The sequence below is a fragment of the Nanorana parkeri genome, unplaced genomic scaffold (assembly GCF_000935625.1).
Source record: "Nanorana parkeri isolate BGI_ZX_2015 unplaced genomic scaffold, ASM93562v1 scaffold2479, whole genome shotgun sequence".
NCBI lineage: Eukaryota > Metazoa > Chordata > Amphibia > Anura > Dicroglossidae > Nanorana > Nanorana parkeri.
Genome location: NW_017308747.1, coordinates 66,156 through 91,365, shown reverse-complemented (window position 1 = coordinate 91,365; position 25,210 = coordinate 66,156). Strand labels below are relative to the sequence as shown.

The 25,210-nt window shown below is 44.4% G+C and overlaps 1 protein-coding gene across 1 annotated transcript in view; it reads right to left on the bottom strand.

The window, feature by feature from the left end:
• Nucleotides 1-25,210, bottom strand: part of TOM1L1 (target of myb1 like 1 membrane trafficking protein) — a 65,218-nt gene that overhangs the window by 10,861 nt on the left and 29,147 nt on the right. Inside the window, exons 4-11 of the mRNA XM_018573666.1 lie at nucleotides 24,790-24,939; nucleotides 22,490-22,621; nucleotides 21,600-21,625; nucleotides 15,073-15,091; nucleotides 9,879-9,908; nucleotides 8,818-8,934; nucleotides 7,754-7,887; nucleotides 5,198-5,258 (exon numbers count right to left, since the gene is read on the bottom strand). Coding sequence (XP_018429168.1) covers nucleotides 5,198-5,258; nucleotides 7,754-7,887; nucleotides 8,818-8,934; nucleotides 9,879-9,908; nucleotides 15,073-15,091; nucleotides 21,600-21,625; nucleotides 22,490-22,621; nucleotides 24,790-24,939 — 669 coding nt within the window. The remainder of the gene's footprint in view (nucleotides 1-5,197; nucleotides 5,259-7,753; nucleotides 7,888-8,817; nucleotides 8,935-9,878; nucleotides 9,909-15,072; nucleotides 15,092-21,599; nucleotides 21,626-22,489; nucleotides 22,622-24,789; nucleotides 24,940-25,210) is intronic.

Sequence of the window (25,210 nt, the reverse complement as noted above, 5' to 3'; positions counted from 1 at the left end):
TTTTTTTTTTTTTCCACAGGGGAAATTTGTCTACGATGCACACACTGCAGGCTTAAAAATAAGGTTAACCAGGACAAATAAAGAGTGAATCTCCCTATCAGACACACAGACATCAATAAAAATCTGACAGAGGTTCTAACCTATCACCAGTGCATTCAAAATGTAAAAAAACGTTTGCTTAACCTTAAAGGACCAGCACCATGACGTCACGAGGGGACCATAACAAGACTGGACAAGGGAACAGCGTAGAGCAGCAAGAAAATCACCATTCCCCACTATTATAAAGGAGACCACACTGAATCATAGACATGTCCGATTCGTTACGGCAACAAGGGAGCCATATACGGTATATACATATAATACTAAAGCTGAGGCTCCTAGACCCGAATGGCATTTGGGATCTGAATTTCCGATTTGCATTCAGGAGCTCCCGAATGCCATTCCGATCTGGGAGCCATATACATAAATTACTAAAGCTGAGGCTCCCAGACCCGAATGGCGTCCCTAAGCTGTCATTTGCGTGGAGATCGGTCGGCCCTTCGGCTGACCTTTCTCCATGATTCGGCTGTTACTTCGGCTCATTTGAGCCGAAGCATATGCCTTCGGCACGGCTGGGCCACTCGGCTGCTGTACGGGCTATTGTGAATAGCCCGTACAGCAGCCCTTCAGTTCAACTGAACCGAAGGGAAGAGGCGGCCAAAGCGAGCTGAAGCATCAGCCGAATCCACAGCTGGATCCTTTGGCTCTTTAGAGAATAACCCCCTTTGTTTTTTTTTTTGCCCGGACATAGGCTTTAAACATCAACTTTTCCATTTCTCCAGCTGGAAATACAGTTGGAGATCCTTGGCATTCCTTTCCATGTCTCACTGCAGATAAAACTCTTCCGGGATTAAACGGGACATCCCCCGGGATGCCTACAATTCGACTACAGGTTCTGTGCCGTCTTGTGGGAAAAGCACTGATCTGCACACAGAGGGATGAGGATACTAGGAAGTCTTACCCTCATACTGGCTAGTGTTGCCGTGGTTACAAGAAAGCAATATACAATATTTGGCAGTTGCTGATTGAAATGGAAATTAACTTTCAAAAGCGTTAGATTACAAAATGGATTTTGTAATTATATAAAGTTTTCCTTTTTTTTTTTTAATTGAGTGTTTTCCTCTAAATATTCATGAGAATGAATAATACTGCAATGCCATCACTTTCCAGGCTTCATGCCTCCACTTTCTTGTCCTGAATGGAAGAATCTTTTTTTATGCGTTATTTTATTAACTCCTTTTTTACTACTTTCTGTGTTATTTTTATCTATGATTAAATTATCAACGTTTAGTTTAAGTAATTTTATTTTTATACCCTCCCCCCCACTTTCTAGTTTAAAAGCTCCTCCAGTCTTTCTACCATTTTCCCTCCCAGGAATGCTGCACCTTTCCCATTAAGATGCAGCCCGTCTCGGCTGAAGAGCCGATAGCCGACTGCGAAGTCAGCCCAGTTCTCCAGGAAACCAAATCCTTCCATCTGACACCAGCTCCGGAGCCACTTGTTAAGCTCCCTCAACTCGCGCTGTCTGTCCGGAGTGGCTCTTGGCACCGGCAGTATCTCTGAGAAAACTACCGTGGAGGTCCTTTCCTTCATCCTAGCACCTAGGTCTCTGAACTCCTGTTTAAGGACACTCCAATTTCCTCCTATTTTGTCATTGGTGCCGATGTGCACCATGACAACGGGGTCGTGCCCAACCCCATCTAGTAATCTGTCAATTCGTTCCGCAATGTGTCGAACACGAGCCCCCGGCAGGCAGATATTAATACTAAAGCTGAGGCTCCTAGACCTGAATGGCATTCGGGATCCGAATTTCCGAATACCATTTGGGAGCTCCTGAAAGCATTATGGGTCTGGTAGCTATATTAAGGCTGAGGCTTCCAGACCCGAATGGCATTCTGGAGCTCTCGAATGCTATTCGGAAATTCGGACTACATTCGGGTCTTGGAGCATCAGTTTTAGTATTACGGTATGTATTAGTATTCTGTAATACGAACGGATATTTGTAATGGCAACATTGTGACCCATCTATACATAAAACGAAACCTGAGGCTCCCAGACCTAAATGGCATTCGGGAGCTCCTGAAAGCAATTCGAAAATTCGGATTCAGACCCATTCGGGTCCCATTCGATTTGGATTCAGACCCATTCGGTTAATGCATAGGTCCCAGACCCATGCATTAAACTGAAAAACACATCTGATTGGCCAGAAAAGTTACACGTCCGATTCAATTTAGTTTTTGAGCGAAATTTGGACGGGATTCGAAATTGGGAAACGGAAATTCATATTGAGACGCGTTCAGATGCATTGGAATTCGGCAATTCGAATGCGTCCGAACATCCAAATTTAAAAAAATTTGCCCAAATTTTGATTCGGAACGAAACGATTTGCACATGTCTAGTTTCCATATTTCACCTATTTTGAATTCTTTCGGCATATGTTTTGCCTGTTTCTACATTTTGTTCCCTCTCTATAAAAGTTGTATTCTGCAAATAAATGTATTATTGCTCTAATTTTTAGATTCTGTTTGGAAGAAGCAGTTCTGTGTGTTTAGTTGGCCAAGGGGCAAACATGGAAGATTGGCTTGGCTCCACCAAAAGCTTAAAGGGTGAGATGCACCCCTTGGGACTTGTAATGAAAATGAGACACGTAGGCTCTTTTTTAGGAAGGCTCTGCCTTGCTTTATCCAGGTTTGCTGGAGAATATTTGGTTTTCTTTTAGGCCACCTCACCACAACCTGGTTATACTTTCCTGTCATATATTACTGAAATTGGCCACATTTACAAAGCTGCAAATTTTACAGAAATACTGCATGGTTCGCTCTTCCCTATGAAGGTGGAGAACATGAATATTTGAAATATGAGCCTCTACTTTTTTCACTAAGATAGCCAACTTTGATCCGGCTCACCAGTTTCGTTTTATAAAACGTTGACTCCTTTCCCCAAAATTCTCCTGTTTTGTTTGCCTGCTTATAAAAAAAATACCCTCCCACTCCATCCATCCCTAGATCATCACATCTTATCCCAAATACTTAGCTGCAATGGTGGTCACATGGCAGATATTTCCCTCTTGACCTGTGCAATGTGGAAGGGGCCTTTTTGAAGTGCCCATGTCTATTCTTCAAGCTGTGGACACCACCTACTGGCTGCCAAAATTGTCCATTACATGGGTCCACAGAGGATCCTATAGTCTTAAAATATATCCAAATACAAATCTTTTTGTTTTTAGTTTCCATAGAGTAGGAAATGGTTATAATCCCTGTCTGGTTCATCCCCAGCTACATCCCCATTGGATTAATTTACCTTCACTTTCTGTCTTCTAGATCCAAATAGAAGTGAGAGGAAATCTCTCAAAAGTGAATTCTCTAGAAAAAGTGTCCCCATTGGAAGTTTTCCCTTTTTTTGGTTGAAACTCACAATTTAAAATTGTACCTCACCTTTGGTTACATTTTCTGCACTATGCTTCTTGGGCAGGCCGTGTGGCTATCCTGGATCATTTTTTAAAAATCTCAGCTTGAAGGCCTGCCATGTCTTGCACTGACAATTATTTATTTGCACTTCTTATGCACGAATGCGCACTTGAGGGTGTGGGTGCCTTTGGGGCCGACCCTGATGTTATGGGAGAGGTTCTGTGGCCTCCATGGGTTTTCTTTACCTCTCCCCACTTGGTCTTTCTTCGGGAGAGTCCTCACCAAGTACTTGGTGGACTAGTTTCGACAGGTCCCTAAGGATCAAGGTCTGCATGGCCTCAGCTAGGTGGACCAGGCCTACCTTGCCCCTATCAGGAGCTGTGCTACCTTGGGGAGGGGGGGGGGGTTTTCTCTTTGGAGGAGGACCAAAAGCACCCTTGTGCACTTTGTTTTGTGTGTTTTTCAAATTTCACAATTCACTTTTTTTTTTTTTTTCCACAGGGGAAATTTGTCTACGATGCACACACTGCAGGCTTAAAAATAAGGTTAACCAGGACAAATAAAGAGTGAATCTCCCTATCAGACACACAGACATCAATAAAAATCTGACAGAGGTTCTAACCTATCACCAGTGCATTCAAAATGTAAAAAAACGTTTGCTTAACCTTAAAGGACCAGCACCATGACGTCACGAGGGGACCATAACAAGACTGGACAAGGGAACAGCGTAGAGCAGCAAGAAAATCACCATTCCCCACTATTATAAAGGAGACCACACTGAATCATAGACATGTCCGATTCGTTACGGCAACAAGGGAGCCATATACGGTATATACATATAATACTAAAGCTGAGGCTCCTAGACCCGAATGGCATTTGGGATCTGAATTTCCGATTTGCATTCAGGAGCTCCCGAATGCCATTCCGATCTGGGAGCCATATACATAAATTACTAAAGCTGAGGCTCCCAGACCCGAATGGCGTCCCTAAGCTGTCATTTGCGTGGAGATCGGTCGGCCCTTCGGCTGACCTTTCTCCATGATTCGGCTGTTACTTCGGCTCATTTGAGCCGAAGCATATGCCTTCGGCACGGCTGGGCCACTCGGCTGCTGTACGGGCTATTGTGAATAGCCCGTACAGCAGCCCTTCAGTTCAACTGAACCGAAGGGAAGAGGCGGCCAAAGCGAGCTGAAGCATCAGCCGAATCCACAGCTGGATCCTTTGGCTCTTTAGAGAATAACCCCCTTTGTTTTTTTTTTTGCCCGGACATAGGCTTTAAACATCAACTTTTCCATTTCTCCAGCTGGAAATACAGTTGGAGATCCTTGGCATTCCTTTCCATGTCTCACTGCAGATAAAACTCTTCCGGGATTAAACGGGACATCCCCCGGGATGCCTACAATTCGACTACAGGTTCTGTGCCGTCTTGTGGGAAAAGCACTGATCTGCACACAGAGGGATGAGGATACTAGGAAGTCTTACCCTCATACTGGCTAGTGTTGCCGTGGTTACAAGAAAGCAATATACAATATTTGGCAGTTGCTGATTGAAATGGAAATTAACTTTCAAAAGCGTTAGATTACAAAATGGATTTTGTAATTATATAAAGTTTTCCTTTTTTTTTTTTAATTGAGTGTTTTCCTCTAAATATTCATGAGAATGAATAATACTGCAATGCCATCACTTTCCAGGCTTCATGCCTCCACTTTCTTGTCCTGAATGGAAGAATCTTTTTTTATGCGTTATCTTACCTTTGCTGTATCGTTTTGCTTCACGTTATTTGTTGACTGGCTGGTTCTAGTGCGAGAAAATCTGAGTAAAAAAAACAAAACATGAAAAGTAAATATTACTAAAGTAGTAGAACGCCTAGACCAAGACTGAGTTGACATTAAAGGAGTTGTAAAGTCCCAGCATATCCTCTCCTGTTATGACATCAGCATTGTAATAGGAACACATGCTGGAGTTCTTTCTGATGATGTAATCAAAGCTTACTTGAAAAAAATCCCTTTTATTTAGTGAGTGCCGCCTTCCGTCTGCCCATCACTTCCAACCACTTCCTGTATACCCAGTGTGCTTTGCGGCTCTTTCACTGCTGCTTGATCTGATGCAATCTCCATTCCTCAAGACTGCATACCCCATAATGCATTGCTTCCAGCAAGCAGCGATAATGGTACATTGTTCAGTTGTTGAGCTGTAGTTCAGAAGGCCCAACGTAGTACATATTCACAAGGCTGAGTGAAATGGTGTCACTGCAGTGAGTAAGTACATCCTATGGGCACCTTCAATAAGTAAGGTTACAATTTTCTAGATGGATCTGGTTATTAGGAGTGGGATATCCAATATAGAAATACAGATTTATTTTTGACCATACAGTATATACTCTTTAATATAAAAGTGTGTTGTCTGGACATACTATCAGTGGCGGAACTATCGCCAATAGCTACCCAGATGGCTGCTATAGGGCCTGGGGCACAGGGCGGCCTGGCCAGGATGAGGAACAAAGGATTCTCCCTGATGCTGTGCGGGCTGTCTGGGTCACTATGGCATGGTAGGCTGGCTGTCACTGGCGGCTGTGAGAAGGACCTGTCAGTGATGTGTGCAGCAGCGCGTTCCTCCTCACAGCAGCTGCTGAGTCAGTGGCAGCTAGCAGCTGCGGTAGAGGAGGACCGGGGCCCTGCGGTGGTGGAGGAGGGGACAGGCAGATCGGGGCTGACAGGTAAGAGGTGTGCAGGGGTGTGACCAGCCCACCTGAGACCCTGCAGAGCCCACCATAGAGATGATGGGCTCTGCAGGGTCACTCCTAGGTGGGCTGTGTGGAATCTCAGGTGGGCTCTGCAAGGGGGCGCAACTAGAAATCACAGGGCATTCTTCTTTTCGAGGTAGGTCTTTTTTTTTTATGTACAACAATCCACACTTATTCAGGTACAGAAATATGGTGATCAGGGCTAATCAGGGGTGCCGTACCTTTCCAAGAGCAATTTGCTAACCAATCGCTGGCCAGAATGAGCAAAACGCACTTTCACTATCGATTCCTCACAGGCGGAGTGCATTTGGTATCACTCCGCCTGTGACAGCAGCTATAGAGGAGGCATCGGCTTATGCGGCTCTGCTCCCTCCGTTGCCGCCTCGTTTCCTCTGGCGCTGGCTTCGTTGGCACCGCTGATTCTCTCCCGCGGCTCTTCAAGTTCCCCCTTATGTCACCACCGGCCCTGGGATTGGTCACAACTAGGTCTTATTTTTGGGGTAGGTCTATTATTTTAGCAATTCCCAAAAATAGTACTAGGTCTTATTTTCGGGGTAGGCCTTTTTTTCGGGGAAAAAATAAAACGTGACATACTGTCCAGAAGTTCCCATTGAGCTTCAACTGGTGCTCTAAATATTACACAATGTTCTACAATGTATCTGTGACAAATCTGAGTGATATGGGAGACATATCCTTTCATTTTCTGCAGACAAAGGTAGTCCACGTTGGTGGACATATCTCATGAGTATGGAGATCAAATTGTTTTTCTCTTTTTTCCTTTATATGGCAAAAAATGAAAAGGTGCTTATTAAAGGAGAACTATGAGGGGGAGTGCTTTTCACTCACCTCATAGTTCTAGCCGACCTGTGACAATGAGACTGTCACAGGTCGCCTCAGTAGATCGGGAGGTGAGCGAACACATACCGGCGTTCGCTCACCTCTCGATCCTGTCACAGCCCTCTGCCATGACAGGGGAGGGGCTGGATTCCCTCCTCCCCGCACCGATCCTCCAGCGCTGACTGGCGGATCGAACGGGGGAGGGGGCGGGTACAGCTGGCTCTGCCTCTAGATAGGGAGAGACAGCTGTCAGTCATGCAGATGGGCGGATCCCGGCAAAATTGTTGGGATCCGCTTCAGCGGCGGCGTCTCAGTATACCGCAAGCAGCAGCTCGCGGTATACTGCGGCGTCTCAGTATACCGCGAGCTACAGCTCGCGGTATACTGAGCCTAGGGTGATGGTAGGACGCTAGTTTGTGTCCTCCCGTTACCCTAAGGAGAACTATGGGGAAAAGTCTTAACCCCATACATCTCCTTTAAATACCACTATTTATGTCTCCAGAAAATGATATCAAGTGAATTTGGTTACAGTGTTGCGTGATGGAGAAATTCTCGGTCAACCCACATCAAACATTGGCCGGGTAGTGAAGGGGATTTAACATACCGGTACTGATGTGGTTAAATAAAGTATATTAATACCCCAAAAAATTGAAAAATGAAGGAAATGAAAACTTGACATTATTACCCAGAAAACACAAATCCAGAACGTTTCACATTTCCATGTTACCTGTTGTATCTCAGGAATAGATTATTCATATCGTCGTTGACTTGCACCAGCTCAATGATCACTTCCTCATTTTGTACGGTCTCCAGAAGCTTTAAGATCCGGGCTTGCATTTCTTGGCACACTTTCTGCAGATCCTATCGGAAAAAAAACGCCAACGCAATAACAATCAGTGGTCACAGAGGAGATGTGAAGTGACAATGGTGTGGGCCGGAGCCTCTGCTGACAAGGCAGGCAGTCTAAATGGGATTTCAGGGTATGACTTGTCATTTGTAGGGCCTGCGGGCGCAGCGAGTCAGAGGAAACGGTGTAAAAGCTGAGGAAGCAGTAATACTAGCATTGATTTAAAGGCCTCCGTGAGCAGGCAGGAACTAGCGCCGGGCCAGGAGCTCTGTTTTAATAAGACGGTATGAATATGGGTATTGGTACGGGGAAGTCACTGGAACGAAAGGATAACTAAGTAAGAGAAAAAAGAATAGAACACAATAGAACGGGGAAGACTGATAACTAGCTTTAGTAACATTGTGCATTAATAAGCAAATGTTATCTAAATATAAGAGTTAGGTGTATTTTTTCCATATCTGGGCAGTAATCCAGTGTTGGAGCTTCCTGTAATAAAGACCGCTCACTGCTTCTCTCTCTCCTTGTGCAGTGTGACTGGTCTTGTCTCCGCCCCCTCCTCTAACAAAGATCGCTCACTGCTGCTTTCCCTCCTTCTGCAGTGTGACTGGGCTTGTCTCCGCCCCCTCCTTTAGTTTCCTATTGTGGGTGGAGCTGCTGAGCCCCTCCCACAGCTCTGCTCTCTGCTCAGCCTATTTACAGCACCGTGATGATGTCACTCCTACTTGTAAATGGTAATATCTGGGTAGAAAAGGTATTTGGTGCGAGCAAAGTGGATTAATACCCTTTTCTGGCTATTGAGGAGTACATTTTAATGAAGATTTCTGTGCTCTGAGTTTAATCCTGGGCTGGTGTCTTTCAGAAGGGGTGGAGAAGGTTGCTAATAATAATCCATGAATTTGGGTATCTTCGTAGCATGAGATTGCGTCATGAACATCAATACTAACCTGTAAGAGATCCATGTCTTCCGTTACTTCAGATCCTGGGTGGTTCTCCAACAATATGGATGACATGACCTTCATATTCATTCTCACCACGTCCAGCTCGCTGTACAGCTTGCCAATCTGGTAAAAACATGGTAACATCATGATCAGTTGTATGATGGGGAGGGTTAGGGTTACAGTGTACCTAAAGCCAATTCATTATTTTCATTTGGGATTAAATAGGGAAGAGTTCATTGTTGGTCCGTGACCTGCCTATGCTGTCTAGCAGGGTTGCGCACATCACAAGACTGGCTAGACAGAATCGCAAACTCATTGGCAGGTCATACAATTTACATACATGTACTTAAAGTTAAGCTTATAGGGTCCATGAGCACAGCCTGTCCTTGGTGTTAGAAGGTGTTATGTGGGTATCTGAAACAGCTGATGGCATCCCTGTTTGATTCCCTTTCTCTATGGGAACTTACATTGCATACTCTCATTTGTTTCTAATCTGTAACATTAGATTATCTCTTACCAATCTGGTAAAAACATGGTAACATCATGAAGTTGTATGACAGGGAGGGTTAGGGTAACAGTGTACCTAAAGCCAATTAATTGTAATACTAATTGTATTGTATGCAGAATATTCTAACACAATATGTCGGTATATGAAACACTAGGGGTCCATCGATAAACAATTCACTGAATATTTGTTAACATTCATTATGTGTGGATATATGCCAAAATCCACGTTCTTCGGTCATTTTCTTTACAAGTGGGAAACATTTTAGAATGTTTTCATGCGATATCACAATATGACCCCTAGATGGAGCTAAAGCCGAGTAGGAATAAGGATTTATTGTACATGCTCATCAGCACCATCTAGTGGCCATTATGTGATATTACATAAATAATGCACAAAGATGCACAACTAAAGAACGTTTCTTTTGAGATACATCCGCACACATCGAACGTTCACAGATATTCACCAGGTAAAGGGCCCTCTGGATAGTTTATAAATAGATGCCTATGAGAAATGAGGCCTGTTGTGTTAACTTTGTTTCCTACATCTTATTGTACCGTACCTGCTCGGATGTTAGGTGTTGTTCAGATGTCTGTGGACAAGTGTTGGTGACAGGAGCGTCAGGCACACGACTTGTATTTGTCTAAAGGAATACAAAAAAACACACATACTAAAACATTACATCTTAGAGAAATCGATCCAAAACATAGAGGTGTGATCAGAGATAATGGAATCATGCATTGCATTACTTAAAGTGGAAGGAAGGGCAAGAGAACTGCATACCCGTGTAATGTTTATCCCCTTTGATCCCCCCTTTGCTGTTATGATCTCTGCAGTCGTTTTCTTCTAATTCGCCATCTAAATACATTTCCGCCTCATTTTTTTGGGTGTGGTCATGTGACCACAAAGCGCCGGCTGGTCTGTGTGTCTGCCAATCAACAGCGCTATTGAATCCCAAAGTGCGTCAACGTCACCTGACGCCATCTGTAGTGTCAGGGTGTTGTTGGATGGTAGAGAGGGGTTGTCCATAGTTGAGGCTGGTGGTCACATGTCATGCTGAGCCTCCATGATTGAAAGGACTGAAATCCAATGAATGAAAGGGGCGGGCCAGGGACAGTTTGGGGAAGAAAGAGCTAGATGATGCAGGAAATACTCCAACCAGGAAATGAGGTGGGTTGCCTCAGGGATGCATCAATACTAGGAAATGTATCGGTGCCTATACCGAGTATTTGGGCGAGTTATCGTACTCGCCCAAATGCTCCGCTACCTTTCCGCATACTAGAACTTCCGGTCAGAGGGAGATTTCCTCTGACCGGCAGTGCCGCGAGGAAAAATTGAGTCGTGAAGCTGGCTCCATGCTGTTTGGCCGGCTCAATGCTGATTGGCCTGGAAGCCGGCTTTCCAGCCAATCAGTTTCGAGCCGGGCAAACAAATCTGGTGATATAGCGACACAACCCCCACCCTGCAGGCACCTAATTCCCCTCACATAGGTCCCAAGCATTCTTTAACGTACCAGTCTCTAGGCCAGATCTGTCGTCTCCTGTGTGCACAGGGCTCAAGTGATCGGCGCTCAGGATCTATGTGAGGGGAATTAGGTGCCTGCAGGGTAGGGGTTGTTTCACCATATTGTCAGATCTGTTTGGCCGGCCTCGATGCCGATTGGCTGGGAAGCAGGCTTCCCGGCCAATCAGCATCCAGCCGGCCAAACAGAATGGAGTCGGCTTCACGGGCAATCAAGAAGCCTTCCTGGCTTCCTGATTGCCCGGGAAGACGGCTCTATGCTACCGGAAGTACAAGCATTTGTACTCGGTATCGACGAGTACCGAAGAATAAATATCGCTACTCGTACTCGATACCGAAAAACCGGTATCACTGCATCCCTAGTTGACCACCTGTCCAGGATTCACCCGAACAGTCCGGGTTTTGTATGCTGTGTCCAGGTTTCATGGCAGCTGAAACCCGGACACAAGATGTCAGACAGACGGGGCAACTAAACTCTCAGCTGTGATATTTACATATGAATAAGCCACCACTCATTCTCCCAAACAAATGTCCACGCGTCGCTAGAGTGTTCGGGTTTCACTTGAAGAAAAGGTGGCAACCCTAGCTCTGCCTGACTTGCTGCAGCTTCTAATGCACATTGTGAGAAGTTCCCATTAACAGGGGCCACTAGGAGAAATAGAGAAGGCCAATCTACCCAGTGGAGTTACAGAGAGCAATACACCCTTCCACACTCTGTCCAAAACAAATACTAAGTTTTCCCTTTTGATACACTTTAATCTTTCATGTCTGTCTGTAGTACATTTCATCATCACATGCACAACTGAGTACAAGAGAAGAATATGATCAAGCTTGTCAGTTCATGTCATAGCAGAATAAACACTTGTAAAGGTAACACGTCTGAGCTGCTGTGTCGGTTTCCTTGGCTTGCTTTCTGCAGTAATAAAAATATAATGACAGGATAGCATCAGAAGCGCTCATAAAAAACGTTCTGCTCATTCTGGGTATGGTACTTTGAGCTCCATGTAGTAGTAGGGCTGCTCTGTGGGGAGCCAATTAGAGCCCCCTTTCAGCCTCCATCACTGTTGTCCCAAGGGCACCTATCAGTTCAGATCAGCAGGAAATCCGTGCTTACACGAGCAGTTCGGAATGGATGTCGCCCTTGTGAGTGCCGCTGGTTACACAGGGAGAGCCGCCATCCCCCAGTGTAATCTGCAGTGCTGAGCTGTCAGTTTGACAGCTCAGTCCTGTTGGAAATGCAACAGCAAATTCTGATGTACTGTGATACGTCTTTTGAGCTGTAGATGGCGCTGTAGTGTAAAGTTACTCTCTATGTGTGTGCTTATCTATGATACACAGGAAGCTGTTTTTTCTATCTATGTTTTTCTCACAATGCTGGATTCAGATGTAATATTCTTCTAAGCATGTAAAACTTAATTCAGCATTCCTCAAGATCTCAGTGCTTCATCTAAACACATACCAACGAGTCCTACACAGTACAAGACATGGCTGGGCAATGCAGAGGCAGGAGTGGATTGCCACACAAGGTGGATGCCTCTGCCTCAGCCTAGCCTTGGATATAGATACATTTTCAAATGTATATAAATGTCCCTTAACGGTTCACTTTGGATGTAAATATATACGGTATACAACCCAGGACTGTTTGCAACCAATCAGGTCACAATATCCTGTAGTCCAATCAGTGAAAATCCGATCGGCCCTTAAAGAGGAACCTTACCCATATCTTTGCTATGACAACAAAGACACCTTTAGAAATGTTTAGTAATGGATCTACAAACACATAGTTCTAGATAATTGCCGGCTTTGTATTCTTTGCATTCCTTATTTTTGTCTTCCTCCCCAGTCTTCTCACAGTGGTCATGTTAACTAAGGACAGATTACTAGATCTCCCTTTAATTCCTGGAACTCCGGCACAAGTGACTAGGACATGTGACCATGCACATCATCTCAGGGGAGGAAAATGCCTTTCTCTGAGATCTCGTGAGATTACAACAAAGCTCTGCTGATGTAACCTTCCCAGGATGCAACGTACAGATTACTAATCACTAATGCCCCAGAGTAGGGATGCACCGATACCGATACTAGTACTCACACTCGCCCAAATGATCCAATACTATTCCCGACACTTGAAATTCCGGTACCAGGAAGCCAGGCGGCGAGTCAATACACGCCACCCGGCTTCCTGATTGGCCCGGGAAGCTGGCTCCATGCTCCCACCATGTATCGAGGGAGAGATCTCCTGAGATTACAGATGAGATTTCCCAGCGATGATCTGCTGATGTAACCTTCCCAGGGTGCAATGGGTGGCCACATTACATCACTAATACCCAAGAGGACCAGGAAGTGGAAAAGCAATAACTGTAAGTAAAATAAAAATATGTTTATTGAGCTAATGAATGTCAGATGATTTCATATCAACATGAAGAGCTGTATGCTGATGTGATTTTTTAGTGATAGGGGATAAAGGTCCACTTTAAATTGCGCCATGATCCATGTTTCTGCCACGGCTACCTCGTCCGAGACTGAAACGCTTTCATCGGAGAAATGTTGACGATGAAACTTTTCCATAAATATTTAAGGAAAAGTTATTTCCTCCGAAACGTCTACGTTTTTATTTCTAATACTATTCCCCGTAACTCGGTAAAGTGACACAGGAGAAAAATCTTTTTTCATTCTGCTAAAGTATCCACTTTAAAGAATTTACTTCTCCAAATCACAGAGCACACAGGACGGAAAAGGCTTTAAAACATTTTATTTGGCTGTAAATCAGGAGCTGCATGTGCAGAGTACTCCGGGACTCGTACGAACACCGCACGAGGCGAAAAACTCTTTATGTGAATAAAAAATGCTGCAAACCCGCAATAAATAAAACAATAAAATAAAACGACATGTGAGCTGCAATTATTGTATACCAAGGTCCAAATTGTTAAGACGCCTTTTTTCGGTCATCAAACATACATGGTGACTCTAGGGGACAGCAGCTCCACTAGTCCCTGTCCATTAGTGTCACCATCAGGCCCGGATTCCCCACAAGGCCACCAAGGCCCAGCCTCGGGGCGGCAGCGGTGTCCTTGTGGGGAAGTTGAGGGCGCCGGGCGGTAAGTTGCCCTCTCTACAGATTTTTTTGTACAAGCAGGACTAAATGTAGTGTGAGGCAGCCGATTGTTCGTTTACATGTGATCTCAGCGATCGGCGAGATCACATGTAAAAAGTCTGCAGCCGGCCGGTCCGTCCTCCCCTCCCCCCTGCACTTACCTCTCTCCTCGCTGGCTCCGCCGCCGAGTCTCTCCTCACTGCAGTGAGCAGAGCGGCAGGGTTAAAACTAACCCTGCCGCTCCGTGTAGACAGTGAGAGGGGAGAGCTGTGCAGGGGGGCGTATTGCGGAACCTGGCCTTGGGGCGGCAGTGAGAGTAAATCCGGCCCTGGTCACCATGTAAGTTTGAAGACGGAATAAAGGCTTCTCACCAGAACTTGTGTTCCATTGGAAGATTTCTATTCCTGTTCTGGTGATCACCCAAAATTTGGAATTTTCTTTCCCTTTCAGTGATAACGGTCACCCGGACAAACGGAGAGGGTGAATCTCCCTAATGGGGACATAGACAGCAATCTAATCCCTCTCCACTCTATCCAAAACCGGGCTCCACTTGCACTTTAAGCTGCTAAAATTGCTGCAGCAGGTAATCAGTAGACCTTGCCGAACGTGGTGACAGGGTCTCTTTAAAGCCCAACTGAACTCTTAGGTTAAATCAGCTACATGCATTCCAGCTGCATCAAAACAAAAGGCGGCCGTTGTCTTATAGATCATTTTCTTTCTAAAGCAGTCACAGCCGAAGTAGAAAAGCCTGACCCCAGGCAGCATGCTGCAGAGAAGGAACCCTATTTTCTGTGGGGAAGCAGTGGTCTCCCTGCAGAGGTCCATAATGTATATGCATAATGTATTCGTCTTAACTGTTTACAAAAATAACATTTTCTGACGGGAACATGACGTCATAATGACTTCAGGAGGGGATGGTATGTTTTTTTTAATTGGTTCGCTTCAGTTACACACACGTATATATGTAATTGTCTTTTTTGACATTATATATAGATAGATAGATAGATAGCTCTAAAAGACAGAGGTTTTCTGGGTAATCACCTTGGTTGCCTGATGAGGGACCAGGTATGGGTCGGAAACATTGGTATTCATTGTGAAATGACCTGTTTGGTGTCAATAAAGAAGAATTGGCAGAACAGACTTTGGAGTGCCAGTGACTACTTCACTTTTTGATTAGTGGCGCCATCCGTGTTCACTGCAACACCCACCCATTGGTCACAGGTTTATCTTGTTCAGGAGTGCGATGGGACATGGCTAAAGTTCCCTGCAGAGGCCTGACACGCTCCCTTCTCAGACCTGGAGCTCTTCAATTTTGCCATAGGTCTGATTTGGTGACAAATTTTGGCAACATTTTTGCTAATGAAATGAAGACTCTCAATTTTGCTTATCCCTAATAATGTATTTGAGAATGTTAAGTCTCTACTACGATAAATTACTTACTGATCTAATTTTCTGCAGAAGGCTTCTACTATAAATATAGGTCTAGAAAGGTGAAGGATTTAATCCAGGAATGATTGCTGTGTGAAGATTGGGTCCTCCCAGACCGTGTTATGAGGACAGTCAATGTGCCAACAGCTGTGATTTTATTACTCTGGTGCTGAGGGCCAGTAGCTGCAATGAGCTCCAGTATACAACACACAACGAGGCATCTCTTTTCCCGCGCCCGCTCGCCGTGATATACAGTTTTGTGGGAAATTTTGATTTGATGGCCTTAAAGGGATGTTCATGACGGGCAGCCGATATGCAATATTAAACACGCTCTTGTTAGAGGCAGGAACCCTGCAAAATATATAAAAATATACAGCATCTTCTATGAGTATCCAATTTAAACTGTGACCATATGTGTTCTATCCAATATTTAAATGTTTGTCCACATTCCTGGGCTGCTCTAGTCCTGATCCATGGTCAACAGCTGAGGTCATTTAATCTAAGCCCTACTTCACTCTGCTGTTTCCAGCTATACAGGTATGGCCCACTGGAGGTGAACGTTCCATGCTTGCCCCTTAAGAGGAAGTTTGACAGTATATCACATGGCCTATAGCAAGCCCCAGCCTTCCCACAGTGTTCTCTGACCTCCTTCCTTCTCTTTAAGCCCCACCGCCTTCTTCTAAACTATCATGCCATGTTTACACCTGACCCTCCCTTCCTAATGGAGACTAGGCCTGCCTATTTCTGGGGGGGCACTACACATTGGGCATTTTCTATGGTATGATCCTGTTTAAACCTATCAATGATGAGTTAATCCAACTAGAGAGAAATATTTTCTCAAGAATTTGTGATACTTTGGGCAATGTTCTGCTGTAAAACATTGGGTCCTGCCATTCTTGTGGATGTTACTTTGACACGTACCACCGACCTAAACATTGTTGCTGACCAAGTACACCCCTTCATGCAAACGGTATTCCTGCCAAACTGCAAAAATGGTTCAAGAATGATTTGAGGAACACAACAATGAGTTTGAGGTATTGACTTGGCCTCCAAATTCTCCAGATCTCAATCCAATCGAGCATCTGTGGGATGTGCTGGCAAAACAAGTCCGTTCCATGGAGACCCCACCTCACAATTTACAGGACTTAAAGGATCTGCTACTGATGGCTTGGTGCCAGATACCACAGCGTACCTTCAGAGGTCTAGAGGAGTCCATGCCTTGAAGGGTCAGAGATGTTTTGGTGTCAAAAGCAGGACCTACTCAATGTTAGGTTGGGTGGTCACTGTTTAAGACACAGTGTGTAAGTAAACTATCTGCCATACAGTTAGCGATTACGTCTACTCTATGAACTGGTTTTTATAGATGTACCGATCCCTACAATGGTTAACATCAGCAAAACAGAAAATAAAAGCCATAGATCACGTTACGGTTACTTGCTATAAATTGCTGCCCATAGCGATCAAATTCCATCATATTTCTGGTGTAGAAATAAAGAAATACATTTGGCCACTTGCTGGAAGCAACAAAACTACGTTTCCTTTGTAAGAGTATTAGAAAATGAGAAACAATTATTTACAGGTGGACTACAAAGCTATCTGTGTCAACGTTAGCAATTATTAAATGACAACTCAAGGCAAATACCTGAACCCTCAGCTGGATTCCTTATATGTTTACTGTTTTACCTGCCAAAGAATTTGTAATTCTACACGTCCAGCTTTGTCATTTACTCACATTTTCCGCATTGCACAACCAGTTGGGTGACACATGTAGATCTGATTAAGCAATTTATCTTCTGGGTTCAGATTCCTGTTTTAGCTTTCCACCTCCAGCCTCCTTAGTGGACAGTGAATCGACATCATCACCTCTGTCCAAGGAGCAAGGAGGTAACCCGTCAATGGTGAACCAGGAAGAAGCACAGTGATCATCCTGATTACAGAGGTCTGTGTGTCATAAGAATGGCTCACCAAATTTAAAGCTGACTACCAGGATAAGCAAATATTGTCTGAACACAAGAGCCATGTGTATTCTTACTTGAATCTTAGTGAGCTTTGTGTATTTCTTCCAGATCTGTGTAGGAATCCAGTGTGATACTTGGAGCTTCCTGTAATAAAGACCGATCACTGCTGCTCTCTCTCATTGTACAGGGTGACTGGCCTTGTTTCTGCCCCCTCCAGTAATAAAGACCGGTCACTGCTGCTCACTGTCCTTGTGCAGGGTGACTGGTCTTATCTTCGCCCCCTCCTGTAATAAAGACCAGTCACTGCTGCATCGGTGCATCCCTAGTTTTCTTTGTGTATTTCTTCCAGATCTGTGCAGTAATCCAGTGTGAGACTTGGAGCTTCCTGTAATAAAGACCGGTCACTGCTGCTCTCCCTCCTTGTGCAGGGTCACTGGTCTTGTCTCTGCCCCCTCCTATAATAAAGACTGCTCGCTGCTGCTCTCTTTTATTGTGCAGGGTGACTGGTCTTGTCTCTGCCCCCTCATGTAGTTTTCTGCAAGCAGCCTGTAGTGGGTGGGGCTTGCTGGGTCCCTCCCACAGCTCTGCTCTCTACAAAGGCTACGTGCAGCACAGTGATGATGTCACAGCCACTTTGACATGGTAAATTCTCATCAGGGTGTGGTATCAGAGTTTTGTCTATAAACCTAACAACACTACTATACCTACATTGAATTCAATGTCTATGTCTTATTGAAGAGTTAAGCTGTCTGTGAATTCTGTTGAGTCAGAAGGTGGCCATAGTGTCCGGGCAGACTGTGTTCTGTAGAGCTATATCTTTGCATAAATCCACATTTGAAACAGGACAGACCACCAGGGGAAGCGTTTAATACAATTGTCAAAATATTGATCAACAAGGAAGTAAAAATACGAGTCTCATCAAAAAAACTACATTCAGGTAAATGTTACAATAATGACTTAAAATGTGTTCTCTTTGCAAATAAACTGCGTTTTCACTTTAACACCAACTAGATACTTGAAATATAATTCACATTTATGGAAGGCAGAAAGGAAAAGGAAGAGAGCGAGAGAGGGAGCGCAGTGCAATGTCTTTACATGCTGATGAATTACATAACATAAACAAAGCAGCTGGGCAAACAAGATAAACAGGATCTAATTACATCCGAGTACATAGCCGTAATGAAGTGCTTCAATGAGCCCGAATTCAAAGAAACTTTCCGATAACCTCTGAAGTGAGAAGAATGCCGAGAATAAAATTCACTTCATGGGACAAACAGAGTTCAGCGTCCAGAAAAATATTCAGTTTAAGGTTGCTACAGACTTGCCAGTGTGAGGGGAGCTTAAAGAGGAACTTCCCCCATGTCTTTAAAATGACAACAAACACACCTTTAGAAATGTCTAGTAATGACAATCTACAAACTCATACTTCTAGATAATTGCCGGCTTTTTATTCTTTGCACCTTATTTCTCTTTTCCTCCCCAGTCATCTCACAGTGGTCATTTTTACTAAGGGCAGGTTACTAGATCCCCTTTATTTCCTGGAACTCCGGCACATGTGACTAGAACATGTGACCGTGCACATCATCTCAGGAGGAGCAAAATGCCTTTCCCCCGAGATCCCCTGAGATTACAGATGAGATTTCCCAGCAATGCTCTGCTGATGTAACCTTCCCAGGATGCAACACTTGGGCAGATTACATCACTAATGCCCCAGAGTAGGGGTGCACCGATACCGATACTAGTATCAGTGCCGATGCCAAGTATTTGGGCAAGTACTCATACTTGCCCAAATACTCTGATACTATTCCTGATACTGGAAATTCCAGGATCAGGAAGCCGGGCGTCGAGTCATTACACGCTGCCCGGCTTCCTGATTGGCCCGGGAAGCTGGCTCCATGCTCCCATGTTACTTGGTGATGAGGGAGCTTGGAGCTGGCTTCCGAGCCAAACAGGAATCTTGGTGGTGTGTAATAACTCGCTGCCTGGCTTCCTGATTGGTCAGGAAGCTGGCCAATCAGTAAGCCGGTCGACTCGTCATTACCCTCACCCACCCCGACTCCCTGATTGGCCAGAAAGCCGGCTTCAAGCCTTCTTGTCACCTGGTGACGAGAGAACTTGGAGATAGCTTCCCGGTCAATCAGGAAGCCGGGCAGCGTGTAATGACTTACGTCCTGACTTCCTGATTGGTCGGGAAGCTGGCCAATCAGAAAGCCGGGCATTACCCAACACCCGGCTTCCTTAATGGGACTTCTGGCACCGGTATTTGGTATGGGCGAGTTCCGGGAAAAATCTATATCGGTGCATCCCTACCCAAGAGGACCAGGAAGTCGAAAAAACAATAATTGTAAAACTATGTTTGTTAAGCTGATGAATGTAAGATGATCTCATATCAGCATGGAGAGCTGTACGCTGATATGATTTTTAGTCAAGGGGGTCACAGGTCTGCATTAAAGTTGAACTCCAAGCAAACAGATAATTACACAAATGAAAGTCCTTCTATTGGAGCTCAGTCCAGAGAATTACACAGCCCCACCATGCAGTACAGTCAGGCTTGTGACCTGTCTATTCTTACTGCAATTAAGCAATAAAGCTTGGTCATCTTCCTTCCCCCGAGCCTGTGATTAGGCAGCAACCCATCATTATGTCACCCTGCTCTCTCCTCCCGTCAGCATATTTAATTGCAGCACACCGGATTGCCTCCCAGTCCTGCTCCTTCCTCTCCCAGAGTGCAGAGTAAATGGGATTACAAGAGGCACATTTCAAGTCAATTGTTTTTATGAATACATCAGTGCTTTAATTGGTGTTCCTTATATCCTTAAAGTAGATACAGTAGCTTACTTTCAGGTAAACAGTAATAACTTAGTACAGTTTCTCTTTGAATTGTGATTGTAGCTGTGGAGAAAGCAACATGCTGTCTGACCCTTGTACTTCCCTTTCCCATGTCTTTAAAGAATCTAAACCGCCTGTCAATGTTTAACTGGGAAACATCAGAAGCAATTACGTGTAAGTGATGCCAATATTAAATTTAAAAAAATCACATGTTGTACTTTTCTGCATTACATGATCACTTCTTGTTATAATCCCAATAAAGTCCCTGCAAGTACAGGACAATAACTATAGTATTGCCAGTATTGCACTCAGCTCCTAATTCCTGTTGTGGGCTGAAATTGCAATGAATGGTGCCATCCCTGCCCATTTGTCTTTTTGCTAAACTACACAATCCCTCCCACTCTCTTCCTCTCCACAGCATAGAAGGAAAAGACCCTGTCACATCATAGCGTTGCACTAAACATGTGGGTTGAATGCGTGTAGTGCGCGCTATCGCATAGCACACAGAACTGCATGCTAGGCGCACTGGTGCATTATGTTGCCATTCATTCTGGATATCACCCCAATATACCCCCTGGATGTCACTGGGTTGCAATAAGATGTGGAACCACATTAATGTGTGCTGCACAACCACCCAGATCACTTGTACTAGTCCGCTGTTGTGCCGCAAGCCCCCTCCCTGCACCCCCCACCTCAGTTTTCAGGTCCCTGCTCCTCTGGGGGGCCCAAGACCACGGCAGACTGTCAGGATGGAGAGCGGGAGCAGACCAGGGAATGTCCATTCTTCAATCTGCTCTGTGATCACTGAAGCATGCAGTATTTTTAGACTTCCTGCTTCAGCTGTCATAAACCGGCTGAAGTGCCGAGTATCCTATACAAAAGATGAAGCACATTCCTGTGCTTGATGATCTTTATTGGAGGGCAGGTCAAGACATTAGAGGTCTAATATTATTATTATTATACAGGATTTATATAGCGCCAACAGTTTGCGCAGCGCTTTACAATATAAGGAAGACATTACAATTACAATACAATTCAAGACAAGATGGTAAGGAGGGCCCTGCCCGTGAGGGCTTACAATCTAAAAGGGAGGGGGAAGTGATACATGAGGAGGGAGCTGCGTGGGGATGAATTGTTTGAGAATTGGTCTGAGATTATTGAGGTCGGTAGGGTCCATTGAGGGTTTCTTGGGTATTGGGGTGACCAGGGCATGCTTCAGAGGGGAGGGAAAGATTCCAGTAGAGAGTGAGAGATTGAAAATGTGAGTAAGAGAGTGTAGGATAGAGTATGAGGGTGACCGAAGTAGCGGTGAAGGAACAGGGTCCAGGGGGCAAGTGGTCAGGTGGGTGTCAGAGAGAAGCTTTGTAACCTCCTCTGTGGTGACGGGGTCAAAAGAGGAGAGTAGAAAGTGTGATGGAGGGTCTGGCACATGAATAGGGGAAGATGACTGCACAGTGGCGATCTGATCCCGAATTGTATCTATTTTGTTATTCAAGTGAATGGCAATGTCCTGGGCAGTGAGTGAGTTAGTAGGTGGTGGCGGTGGAGGGAGTTAAAAGTAGAAAAGAGTTGGCGAGGTGTGGATGAGAGTTTGTTAATGAGAGTGACAAAATAAGTCTGTTTGGCAGCACGGAGGGAGGAGTTATATTTTAGGAGGGTAGCTTTGTACAGGGTAAAGTCTTGCAGGGATCTAGTTTTTCGCCACAGTCGTTCAAGAGTCCGGCTATGTCTCTTGAGATTTTTAGTTTCATCTGTTTGCCACGGTTGTAGTGGACGTGGTCTAAGTCTGCGAGTAGTGAGGGGAGCCAAGGTGTCTAGAGAGGATGAAAGTTAACAGTTGTAGACAGAAATAGCCAGGTAATAGACCCCTGATGTCTCCATAAAGAGAAGCTGTCACCTCCAAATGCTGTAACATAGGGGTTTGTTAGCCCCTTTGTGATAGCAAAAGTTAACTGAAATTTTTTTTTAATAAAGGTGATAAAGAAAAAAAAAAGCAATAAAATGAAAAAAAAATAAAATAAATTAAAACCAACCCTGCCTGTCCCACCATCTGATTCTAATAATTCATGTAAGGCATGCATGTGTATGTAAACAGGAAGGGGGGACTTCTTACCAAAAAAAACAAAAACTGTCATGCATCAGGAGCGGCGCATTAGCACTCTGCACCAGTAGCTGTGCGTTGCAGTGCAGCTGCTGGTGTGAATGCAGCTCGAATGGCGGACCGCAGTACGGACACGTGACCGTTCTGTCCGGACCTCGGCTAGATGAAAATTTTAATCACCGGACCTCTTTGAATTTTAATTCACTACCTCTGAAGTACAAAGTGGAGTTCATCATACTTACCTTTTGTGGCTGTCTAATTTCATCTTCAGTAGGCTCAAGGGAAGGAAAATGAATCCCTTTCTTAATCATATCTAAGTATAATTCTTTGACTTCCGTCTGATCTACGCTTGGACGGGAGCCAGTGGACCATTTCTAGTAAGGAAAAAATAGAAAGAATTATTAATTGTAGCTACGAAATCAAACAAAGCAACTTCCATAAAACTTCAATATTCCAAAAATACACAAATTTATTAGTGTGGTCTCAAACTATCCTTAGGTGTGCCAGGGTGGACATTCGAGGATGCACAGTCTAACGGTCCTCATTGCCTGCTGGACAATGGAGAGCCCCATAAACTTGGTGGCACTGTTCTTACAAGCTTCTGACCTGTGCCACTGATTTTCCCCTGACCCTAGCAGGGCAGCTGGCTTGGGGGGTGGGGAAACTTGCATGCTTACTAAACTGTTATAAAGCCCAATTGTCATCTAGACATTTGCATTCCCATAAAACGTAATATCGCTATAAAGCAGAATATGCAAAACTTAAGATACCATTAAAAAAACCCACAATTTTCTTAAATTTGTTAATTCTATTTTTAGCCCAACGTGTAGTCACATGTCTGTCATCTTTTCTGTTAAAGAAACCAGTCCTGACTATTCTGCAGTCATATTAAATACATTCCACATTCAATTTTAGTTCTTGAGACTTTTAGAAAGATAAGAATACATTCCCAAAACGTGATCACTCTGTTGTGCAGATACAGGCCACAACTTCCATGGTCCAATTCTGGCCAACTGCTCCTGAACCCTGCACCTCCTTATCAGTCAGTGAAGCCATCCATAGCATTTGGAAGCCAGTTGAAAGGTATGAAGTCCAATAGAGGTGGGTCATAGTTCAAACTTGGAAGGTGAGGTCACAGAGGGGGTCATGAAGGTGATTCGAGGATGCCAACAGTCACCTACCTAGAGGTCTCTGTTCTATTGAGCTGGTGGCATTGTAGTAGGTAAGTAACCTTAGGGGTTTCCATAAAACACTTGACGTTTTGCTCTATGGAGCTGGGGGCACTGTAGTAGGTAATGTGACCTTGCAGGTTTATATAAAACACTTGTAGGTTTGCTCTATGTAGCTGGTGGCACTGTAGTAGGTAAGGTGACCTTACAGGTGCACATAAAACACTTGTAGGTTTGCTCTATGTAGCTGGTGGCATTGTAGTAGGTAAGGTGAACTTGCAGGTTTCCATAAAACACTTGTAGGTTTGCTCTATGGAGCTGGTGGCACTGTAGTAGGTAAGGTGACCTTACAGGTGTACATAAAACACTTGTAGGTTTGCTCTATGTAGCTGGTGGCATTGTAGTAGGTAAGGTGAACTTGCAGGTTTCCATAAAACACTTGTAGGTTTGCTCTATGGAGCTGGTGGCACTGTAGTAGGTAAGGTGAACTTGCAGGTTTCCATAAAACACTTGTAGGTTTGCTCTATGGAGCTGGTGGCACTATAGTATAGGTAAGGTGACCTTATAGGTGTACATAAAACACTTGTGGCTTGTGATTAGAGACCATCAAAGGTGTCAGGAAATAGGAAAATCTTGTTTCTTTCTTATTTCACCTTCTTATGGTAGTCTACAAAACTAAAGAAGAATGTGATTGTTTACAATGGGCAATACAGAAAGTTTATGCCTGTTGGCCACCATAAGAAAGGGGGCTCTCTCAGACGCCCATTGACTCATTTTTAGTTTATGGACAAGGAAACAGAACTTTGACGGCAAAAAAACTGAGGGAAACATGTAAGGTCACCTTACCTACTACAATGATACCAGGTCCATAGAGCAGGCACCTCTAGGTAGCAGTTGGCATCCTGTTGATCTCCTATGGTGACCTCGCCGTCCATGGTTAAACTGTTTATCACCTCTTCTCACCTCCATACCTTGGATGACTTCACTGGCCAAAAAGGAGGTGCAGGGCTCAGGAGCAGGTGGCTAGAGCTGGAACATGGTAGTTGTGGTAGTTGTCTATATTTGCATAACAGAGTGATCAGGTTTTAGGAAACCTGTGGCAATCTCAAGATATCATCAAGATAAGAGCAGGCCCTAGCCCACAACCTGTCCTCCCTCCTGTCACTCAGCAGAATCTTCTCTTTTTACACATGGATCTCTACATAATCTTGGGATCTAGGACCTTTCAAGAAGGAAAGAACTTGAAAACAGTTGCCTTTATTTCCTACACAAATCGCAAAGCAACATCAGCTTAACAGCAGGTTTCAGCGACTCCTTATTATGTGGCCTTAAGTGACACAAACCTAATAGTAAACTAACCTCAGACAGCTTACCATGATGAAGCGGAGAATTCTGTTTTGCATGTGGACAGGTAAGTTGTACTTCGGATCTAAGAGTTTGACCAGCACCTGCTTAAGGTACTCTTTCCTCAGCACCAAATTCTGAAAATTTGCATTGCAGTTCTGCATACACATCTCCAGCAGCTAGATCATTAGGGGACAAAGGATAGAAAGATTAAATTAGAAAATATAAAACTACAAAAGTGCAATAACTTTGAAAAATAGTTTGAAAGCACTTTTGAAGGTTTAAAGAGTAAGTCCAACTATCTTATGTAGGTGGAAATTGGATCACCCACTGGTAATGGATTCCCAACTTTACCCCCTCATCACGATTATAATGACCTCAACTTAGCCTACAAGTCGTGAAGAAATGTTAGTAGGAGTATAATAATGATATTACAAGGTGGATGTATCC